This window comes from Kryptolebias marmoratus, linkage group LG22 (assembly GCF_001649575.2).
Source record: "Kryptolebias marmoratus isolate JLee-2015 linkage group LG22, ASM164957v2, whole genome shotgun sequence".
In the NCBI taxonomy this organism is placed as follows: domain Eukaryota; kingdom Metazoa; phylum Chordata; class Actinopteri; order Cyprinodontiformes; family Rivulidae; genus Kryptolebias; species Kryptolebias marmoratus.
In genome coordinates this window covers 28,204,768-28,214,843 of record NC_051451.1, presented here as the reverse complement: position 1 = coordinate 28,214,843, position 10,076 = coordinate 28,204,768, and the positions used below count along the sequence as shown (strand labels likewise).

The 10,076-nt window shown below is 42.3% G+C and overlaps 1 protein-coding gene across 3 annotated transcripts in view; it reads right to left on the bottom strand.

The window, feature by feature from the left end:
- Nucleotides 1-3,092: 3,092 nt before the first annotated feature.
- zgc:110045 (uncharacterized protein LOC664755 homolog) overlaps nucleotides 3,093-10,076 on the bottom strand; it is a 16,540-nt gene continuing 9,556 nt past the window's right edge. For 2 of the 3 annotated variants that reach the window (XM_037973627.1, XM_017435093.3), the window contains exons 9-13: nucleotides 9,296-9,337; nucleotides 8,886-8,961; nucleotides 7,072-7,124; nucleotides 4,754-4,923; nucleotides 3,093-4,548 (exon numbers count right to left, since the gene is read on the bottom strand). In XM_037973627.1, coding sequence (XP_037829555.1) covers nucleotides 4,203-4,548; nucleotides 4,754-4,923; nucleotides 7,072-7,124; nucleotides 8,886-8,961; nucleotides 9,296-9,337 — 687 coding nt within the window. In that variant the 3' untranslated portion in view covers nucleotides 3,093-4,202. Of the gene's footprint in view, nucleotides 4,549-4,753; nucleotides 4,924-7,071; nucleotides 7,125-8,885; nucleotides 8,962-9,295; nucleotides 9,338-10,076 lie in introns of those variants that run through there. The other variant, XM_017435095.3, reaches the window with a different exon arrangement.

Below are 10,076 nucleotides of genomic sequence, written 5' to 3'. Positions count from 1 at the left end.
GGAGGGAGGGAGGGAGGGGGGAGGGCGCTCCGTCCCCCCGGATCCGAGGCGCGCGCGGCCGCTAGGTGGAGCCGAGCGGGCGGCCAATTAGGATGATCAGAGGGAGGCTCACTCGCTGCTGCGATCAGCTGCTTCATGTAATCAGCTGCAATTAGAGAGCGGAGTCACGTGACTCATAGGCTGCGATACGGTAACTGGTCACGTGACTCTACAGGTTCATTTAGTTTATAACAAAACTGTTCACATGTCTGACTGTAAAGTTTAGGCTCCGCCCCCCAGCTGCACCTGCTGGTGAACAGGTGGGCGCCATGTTTCATCCTGTTGGTTTCTGTCCAACCTCAGTTGGAACGAGTGAAATTAAAACCGTATTTGCTCAAAATGAAACATAAAAACAGATCAAAGAAATCTCCTCTTCCAACATCAGTCTGTAAACATCTGGACCTGAGGTTGTTCTAAAACCTGGACTAATGCACCCCCATACCATCAGAGAGGCAGGCTGGACCTCAGATCAGTTCTCCTCTTTGGTCCAGAGGAGACACATCTGTTCACATCTGGCTTCTTCTTTGCCTGATAGAGCTTTAAGCAGCATCTGTGTTTACAGACAGTGTTCCTGAGCAGAACCAGAACCAGAACCTGACCTTTGACCTCAGTGGTTTCTACAGATTGATTTTATGATCTGCAGATGACGGGAAATTCAGAGACTTCTGAATGTTCTGTTGAGGAACTTTATTCTGAAATTATTCCTTTATTTTGAAATGTTAAACCCCGCCCATCTGTGTCTGAAATACAGCCTTTTGTTGGAACAACTCTTTACAGACGTGTTGCTGCTATAAAATTCACAGTTACCTTTTTTAAAGTGCAATTTCTTAGTTTTAACATTTTACTATAATCCATTAAAATATGTATTTATGAGATTTGTTCTGTTTCACATTTGACACAACGTCCCAACTTTGTCAGAAGTGCAGCTGCGATAGCTTCTTCCACATGTAGTAAACAGAAAATAATCCGACCGAAGCCGAGTTTATTTCTCTGAAATCAAACTCAGATTTGTCATTTTGCAAAATACGGGAATATCTGGAGTGAATGTGTTGAAATAACAGAAGATGGAGGATTATCAGGCATGTATTAATAATTACTCCCTCTGTTCGGGGTCTGATAAATCTGTATTTATTGTTAACAGTGTTGAAAATTGCCCTTCCAGCAGAACACGTTTAAAATACAGCCCCAGCCAGTAGAAATGCTGCTATTAAGCAACACAAGTATGCAGAAGTGTTGCAGCGATTTATTTGTCAGCAGCTGAGTGACAGCCTCACCTACCAATTTGCCACAAACTGTCATGCAATTCGGTTCCTCTGAGAATAAATATATATATATTTGTGTTCTTATTTGTCTCTAAATAGCTTTTTGAAAAGTGCATGATGGCAGGCAGCTCTAAAAATGGTTCCTTCATTCCTGGCTGTGTGTGGTTGGAAAAAGGAAATCATTAATATACCATTAGAAGTTGGCTGTGAACTCTGATGTGCTCCGGGCGCACATCAGCATACAAGCAGCCCTGTTCCCTGCCTCTACACCTTCCCCGAGGTTCAAATGTCATTCTTCACTGTCATTACTTTTCTCCCCCCATTAACTATTGATTATCTCCACTTCAGCATTTTGAGCCCGCATGCCTCCGTTCCTACACTCTGCAGATCAGCCGGAACAGAAGTGCCCACTCCTGGGTGGAAACTGGAGCAAAGTCAGCGTTAACGAAGGGTGGGGGTACGGCAGGGACGCAGAGAAACATGGCTGCACTTCACCTGCCCATTAACGACACGCTTCGCTGGACAGCTGGAGGTGAAGTCCGGTTTTTTTCAGGAAGCTGGGAGAGTTTCACCTCAGCACGAGAGGCATATTCAGCAGGAGATTAGCCTGGTTGTTTGCAGGAAGGTTTGTTTAGGCGAGCTCTTTAAGGTCTCTGCGATAAAAAAATCTGTTTGTAAAAGTGTGTGCGCTCCTGTCAGAATCCCTGTAAAATGAATATTTCTGCTGTTCTCTTCGCTCGTTCCTTTCATGCAGATCAGCCGAAGGAACCAGAGAAATGAAAGCTCAAACATTTGCTTCTGAGTTAAAAACTGGACAATCCCCCGTCTGTCCGACAAGCTTAAAGGGATATATTCAGCGTTTTGAAGTGAGATCCTGTGGAAAGGTTATAAACAATTAATATCTTACCTGCTGTGGATGGCTGTTTCAGCGACCTTAGTTTGACATGAACAGACCAAAGAGAAAAGCTTCCATCTTAAAACCTGAATCTGACGCCATTCTCACAAACTTTTACTTTATCCTGTTTGTTTGGATTTTTGCTGTTATCTGCAGCACAAATAGCGGCAGCAGCGAGCTGTAGCAGGGTAGGATCACTTCCTGCAAACAGAATAAATGTTTCCTGATAATTCCACCAAAAACCATAGAAGTAATGCAAAACTGCAGGTTTAAATAACAGCGTTAGCATGAAGTTTTAAAGATTTGAGTTGTTTTAAGATGTTCTGACATCTGTTCACACAGATATTTCAGCACAGATAAGTAGACATTCCTACAGCTAGCTGCTGCTGCTGTGCCATGCAAATAACCACAGATTTTAATGTAAATAACTGATGAAACTGAAGCTAAAAACAAGACTTTATTTGTTGATGTTTGCAGAAGGTTTCTGATTCGCTGAAACCAACGAGGTCCTCACAGTTTCTTCTGATTGGCAGCTCGAGTCACTCGGCGTTAACGAATCCTCTCAGGATCTCACGACCGCCCATAATAATATATAAAATATATATAAAATATATATAATAATATTATATTTATTTCTTCTTATTTTCTTTTGAATTTCAGCTTTAAACAAAAGATTCTTCTACGTGCAGGAAGTTCAGAGAAATAAAAAGTTTACAGGTTTGTAAAACAGAAGATTATTTTAGTTGTCATCTTGATCCTGATTCTTGTTTTTCCTGCGTGCCTCCAGGCAGAAACCGGATCCTTCAGAGTCCATTAAACCCGGTCCAGGTTCGGTTCAGAAAGTCCAAAAATCAGTGAAATATCTTTCTCCACAAACAATCAAAACAAAAACAACCTGCATTTATAAAAAGCTTCCTTTATTTTTTTCCTTACAAATGTTGCAGATTTGCATCGTTTGGGGGGCAGACCCAAATCCGAAACACATGAATAAAACATTCCTTAAAAGAACGGATCAGTGCTCATTTCAGATGCTGAAACTTCCTCTTGTTTACGCTGGAGAACAAACAAGCAAGAAGCTGCCCAGGACCAGTAAACGGGTCCGGCCAGGCCTGCTCTGCAGGATTACCGGGTCGAGCAGAATCCGTTCGGGCTTTAGGTTAATCCCACACTACAGATCACTCAAGCCTGTTAACACGGACCAGAGGCGCCGGCGTGGCGGGAGACTGGATCAATCCCTGTCAAAACTACCTGCAGGAATATTCCAGCCTTTTTAAAGCGGGGTTCTGTGCTGCAGGTATAAACAGCATCTTACATGTCACAGATACGACCTCAGCTTGGTTTGATAACGAGATTCTGTTTTGTTTTATTTTATTTAAAGTAAAAAAAACAGAACAACCTTAAATCGGATGTTTTCTCTGCTTTTAAAGAGTTTGTTGTTGAGCTGCATTCATCAGCCCTGCAGGAGGAAAGGGTTAAATCAGCTCCGTTGGTCCGAAGAAGAAACTCTTAACGATCTTCTATCTACATATTAACTGTTTCCACAGAACCCCTTTAAAATGGCCGTAATATCTCTGTAACACATCTACATTTGTGGTAAGAGACAAACATTTTCAAAACAGAACTGATTATAATTTTAGCCTGAATTCTCTAATAAAAACTAGTTACACGAATAGAAAACTATAAAAGTCAATATTTACATGCTTCTTCTCCTGGAGGTTTTTTTTTTTTAAAGCTCTGGAACATGAGTCCATTAAAAATATTTCTTCCCTGAATAGGAGCCTGAGTTTCCATATTAATTGCTAAGCATGGTCCACCTGATAATGTTAAATTAATATGCACCTCTGCTGCCTCTCTTAATTACTGAAGACATGTTTTTAACATTACCATTACTTCATTCTCTGCCTATTATTCTCCTGGTGTATGAAAATAAAAAAAATGATGTATGCTATTTCAATTAAATTATCTGCCTTCTTTTATTAACGTCAGTAACTGGCCGTAAAGTGTCATCAGTAGGGAGAAAACTTCTGCCGCTCAGATTTTTTAATGCCAGCTGACGGCATCTTGGCGGTGTAAGGAGATAAACCCTGGGTCAGGCTGGAAGTGGCAGCTGGGTGGACCGCCAGGACGGGGAGCGTTTTCATGCCAAGCAGGCTGGAAATGGGGACGGCGTAATGCGGGTTTTGGATGGCTGGTAGGGTGGAGGGAGAGTGGACGTTAATGGTGGCGGGAGCTGGGGTGCCGGCTGCCAGGACGGCGGTGGAGGCGGCAGGGGCGCTCTGAGAGAAGCTCATGTTCAGGTCAACGGGGGTCCCGGAGGACGCCACCTGCATGGTGTATTTAGCCATCTCTAAGCTGTGGGATGACGCCGAGGGGTGAAGAGCAGGCGGGGGGAGGGAGAGAGGAGACAACAGAAAAATAAAAGGAGGAATGTGTTAAAAAAGCAGAAACAATGAAGTCAAAACTGAAGCAGCGAGCCAGAACAAATCCTGCCTCACCCAGCAGAAACAGCAGTCTCTTATCACCAGGCAGGACGTGGCTGCCCTCCGTAATGTCTTACCTGGCGTTGATGAGATACTGGGCCACACTGATGCTGGCCGGCGAGCCCGTGATCGTGACTTGGCGCATGGCTGAGCCATCAGCGGCGCTGGCAATTTTGATGTGGGCTCCAGAGATTTGGCGAATCTCATTGATCTTGCTGCCTTGTCTTCCAATTATGCAGCCAATAAACTAGAAGAGGGTGAGATTGGAAGCATGTAAATAACAAAGGAGCTCGTGTTCCCGAGCTCTGAAGAAATCTGATATGAAAACAGAAGAGGGAAGGCCACGCCGAGAGCAGAAACAATCGTTTCTCTGCAGTCCTTTCAGATTCGAAACACATATTAAAGCCTGGTACTTCCAGGGTATGGACCTGGTTAATTCCTGGTATGTGCACGTGAAGGAAGGTAAATACCTGGCTGTATTACATACTTATACCCAAACTCTGTTCCTGTAAAATCATAATCATGGTGCTTTAAGCTCATAAAATAAAAAAGGAATTTATCTCCCCTTCAGTGATATTATAACAGAAGAAATCTTTTTCTCTGAGCAAATTATAAACACTTTGGTGAAGTTTCTCTGATTTATTTTCTTGATGAAAATGAAGTTGATTAAATCCACTTTTTCTCGGCGATGGGAAGATGATGGACTTTAAACGCAGCCCAGTTCTGGGTACCATCAACACTTCTGAAGCTCAATAATCAACATGTTAAATCTGGCTTGAATATTCCACGTGTGGTGTTGACTGACAATTTACTGTTTTAGGAAAGGTTACGCGCTCGACTCTCACGGTTGCTTGGAAACAGCAAGAAACCAGGAAGACAACGATCTGAACCCTGAAAATAGTCAGAGATGCAATCAACCCTCCAATAAATACTCTTTGTTGTTGGAGCACTGCTCTTTGTTTGACTAAACTGAGCTAAAACGTGAACTTTTAGATGCTTTGTTTCTAGTCTCTGGCTGCTGGTTGTGGATTAAAACTCACTTCACTCTCAATCGGATCATCGAATTTTATCAAAACTAAAATAATTACAACTAAAAATGTAACGTCATGTGTTGGTTCCAGAAGGGCTGATATAATAACCAGGGCTCAAAGAACCACTGGGCGCCAATCTGTTAGCTTTTAACAACATTTATGAACGTTTTTCTATAAAACGCTGATCTGAGGTGACACTAAATTATTATTTGCCAAACAGTTCATGATATTTAGGCACCTAAAAGCAAATGTTGTTGTCAGGTTTTGTTTTGGTAGTGTTTCTTTTTGTATTTAGTGTTTTGTTTCTGGTTTCTTTTGGTTTTGATTTCCTGTTTGTTGCCCATTTGTTAATTGCCACGCCCATCTCCACCTGTCCGCTATTGTAATCACTCACCTGTTCCCACTTCCCATAATCATCCTCAGCTTTAAAACCCGGTCCCTTTCTCCACTTCCCCGCTGGTTCAGTGTCTCTAGTCTCATGTTGTTCAGTTCCCTTGTCTTGCTTCGCCGGTTTCTTTGTTTAGTTTAGTTTTTGTTTCGATCATCTTTAATTTTAATAAATTAGTTTCCTTTTTGAATGACGAGTTCTGGGTTCATCACACTCTCCACCGGCCATGACAGTTGTAGTTTTATTTGAAGCTGTTTTCTTAGCAAACGCTTCAGAAGTCTGTAGTTTAGTCAAAGTGGAGGTTGTTTCCTTTTAGGGGGGGGTGCATTAAACAGAATCTGCAGTTTCATACATGCAGTGATGACAGAACGCTGCAGACCGACGGAGTTGTGGTAAATCTTTACAGAAGACAAACACAGGAACATGCCAGCTTGATGTGTAGCTGCATACTGAATGAAGACCTCCCCCCCCTTCCCCCACTGACTGATGAAAGCTCTCCAAGCTGCAGGACGGGACACATCGACCAGATGATGTGCTGAAGAGCCGCCGAACACCCAGGAGAGAGGTTGGGAAACTAACAACCCTCTCAGCTGCTGTTTGTCCTCTTCTGCTTACAGCCTGATCGGGGTTAATCTTCCTGTTAAAACTCCATCATGAAGGGCGGTGGGCGACATGCATTCATTCAAGGAAAGCTAAGCCTTTACTTTTTTATACTGAAGTCAATCAAACGTGCTCAGGCTGTTTTTTTGAGTGCAGAGCTGCAGAGCTTTAGAAAAGTTTTCTTCTGGGAGCTCACTGTTTGCACGTTGTCCAGCTAATAATTGTTGTGTAAGTTTGCGCAGGAATAAATTACTTTCTGCTGCTAACAATGTGTCCTAAAATTTCTCATTATTGCTGTCCTCCTGGAAAGTTTGAATGCAGTTAGTTATATGAGGAAACAAACTGGAGTGGGGAGCACAAATAGCGCAGCACTTACATCATTAGGTATTGCCAGCTCTTGTGTACTTGTGGGGGCGGACGCATCCAATCCTGCAAAGCAGAACAAGAAACACTAATGACAGTATTTTACTAATGGTTTCTACTTTTATGGCAAGACAAGTTGTGCTACTTTGATTACAAATGGGGAACAAGAAGAAGAAAAAGATCTTTGTGCAAACACAAAAAGCATATTTCATGCACTTGTTTTATTTTGATGCAGAAAGAAAACCTGAGATGAACTAAAACTCCAGTCCTGCCTAAATGATCAACAGTTTGGTGTTTGGTTAGTGGTGGCAGTGTTGGGTTAGTGATGGAAGATTAAATGAGTGTGGGGCTGTTGAGGTCGGGGACAGTTTGGCCAAGACGGCGTTGGATTTGGAGGAGAAATGTTGCGAGGGTAAAGGATGGGGTCGAGAGATCAGGATTTGTTTTGTTTGGAGGGGATCACTGGGCAGATGGAGCTGAAATTTGAGAGGAAACGAGAAAAAGTTCAATATTTACATTTCTGCACATTTCGCTCTCAGATCGAGCTGCTGTCGTTCTTTACTTCGTTCTGTATGTTTCTGTGTTTTTATAAAACTATTCTAGTAGCTGACTGTTAGAAATGCTGGTTTGTTTTGGTTTTTATCTGACGTCTGTAAAGCCAACATCAATTAAAGGGATGTTGTAGACATTTTGAAGTGGAGTTCTGCGGAAAGGTTCTGATTAATTAATATATTACCTGTCGTGGATAGCTCTGTGAACAGATTTGTTTAATTATGACAGGACTAACGACTCGTCTGTTAATCAGTTTTGTGTTTACATGCTCACCTTGCTTTTCCACGTTCATGTACCTCATTACTGTGTGACCTCTGCTTATTATTTGTTTTTTATTTCTTCTTGAAAAAGAGACTGAGTTTGTATTGTAAGTCACATGACCTGATGCCTGCAATGAGCGCCAACACGATGAGAAAACGGCGCCGGTAAAAAGACGGTTTCAGTAAGAAGCTGGGAATCAGAGGACCGGTGTGGTTATAACACGATTATTCCTGCTGAAACATCATCATCCAAGTGCTACAGCTAACTGCTGCTGCTGCTGCTGTTTGCACTCGCAAATAACCATAAAACTCAGTTCGATGCAAACATGGCGGTGGTCTAAGAAACATCCACTGTAGTCTTGGTTGCGTTCTGACTAGTCGTTAGCTCATCAGTCCTGTCAGATTTAAATCCCATTTCTCCAAACTGCAGCTGCTCAAAGAGATTCATCCACAACAGGTAAGATATTAACAGTTTATTTCCTCTAGCAGGAATCTTTACAATCCAACCCCGATTCAGAGGACTGAGATTATAAAACGATTATTGATGCATTTTGATTATTTTAAAACTTAATTGACTCTTTTTATATAAATACTGATTTATATATTTGTAATGCTCAATAAAGAGAGCCTGGATGGTTTAAACATTAATAACTGCATAGAAAAGCTGGAAATGTATGCACAGATCAAACGTTACTAAGACAGTCCTGTTCTGATAACTTTATGTTATTTACAGACAGATATTTTCTACGACAGGAAGCTACGGTAAGTCTACTGGGACAAACGGCACCGCGCAGCACAGATTAATAATATTCATTTTTGACGTTTCGATTCAGAAAACTCAGTGTCCGATTCTAAAAATAGATGTTATCTCCTCCCCCTGCTTTCCACAGAACCCGCCTTCAAAGGTGTTCTTGAATGAAGTGATTCAAGCCGAAGTGGCAGCAGGTGTGTGAGTTTAAAAAGGAGTGAAGACAGAGGGACACATGGACGTCCTCGGGGGGCCGTGGGTACGTACCAGGAAAGGTAGGGTTGCTCTGCCCAAGGGAAGGGAAGGGGATATGCTGCATAGCCAACTGGTGAAGCTTGGTCAACTGCAGGGTAGGAAGGAAGTTAGAGCTAAACAATCAAACTGGATTATTTCAGAGGAGCTGACAGCTACAAAACAGAGCCATCACAGATCGTGTCAGTGTGAACAGATTCGGTTCCTGCATGCAGATCTACAGAAAGTCATCAGAATATACAGTCACAACCGGTTACAACCTCCTGCCTGTTTTCATCTCGATGCATGCTGCTACTGTGGGTTAGTGTTAGTCAACAGATTGGGGGGACTGAAGTTTCGTCTCAGAGAGAGCAATTTGGTGGCTTGGAGAGTGTGGGCAGGAGTAGATCAGGACGGGTGTCAGTCACTCAGATGAACATACTTACATCTTGATGTGCCAAAGCATACTGCCCTGGAAGAGCAAAGGCCTGCGAGGAGGAGGAGATAAAAAACATGTTGTGACATGTCACATAATCCAGAGCATCATTGCGTAGCATGAAGAGTAAAATCAATTTCTTTCTGCTTTTCCAGAGCTGTAATGTGTATAGATCTGATGGAATTTCATCTAAATGTCATCTGCTGCTTTCTGCCTTTTTGTGGCTGGAAATCCAATAACAAACAGATGTCAGAGAGGTCAGAGCGGGCCGGGCTCGGATTGGGACATGAAGCACACGAACGTTACATCCAGCATCTGTGAGGTTTCACCCAGCTGGACGAGTCTTCACGGTAATATTTACAGATGTGCCTCATCATCACAGCTGCTTCATCGTTGGTGCGTTAAAACACTGATCAGGAGTCAGCCATAAAATATCCAAACGTTCAGCTCAGTCAGGATTACCGTGCTCTGACTTTTAATATTTAATAAATATTTAAAAGGGTAAAAATACAATTACCCTAAGAAATATTTAGAAAACATCTGCATCTCTGAAATCTGGCATTATTTTCTACTTTTATTATTTAACTAATCTGTTGCTACGTTTAGCTGACAGCTAGCTTTTTGTCTTCTAAACCTTTAGCTTCTATTTTGCTACTTCTAGCTTTTTATTAGTAAAATTATTAATTAAGCTCTAAACCTGGTCCTGTTAGGAGCTCTAAACCCGGTCCTGTTGGAGCTCTAAACCCGGTCCTGTTGGAGCTCTAAACCTGGTCCTGTTGGAGCTCTAAACC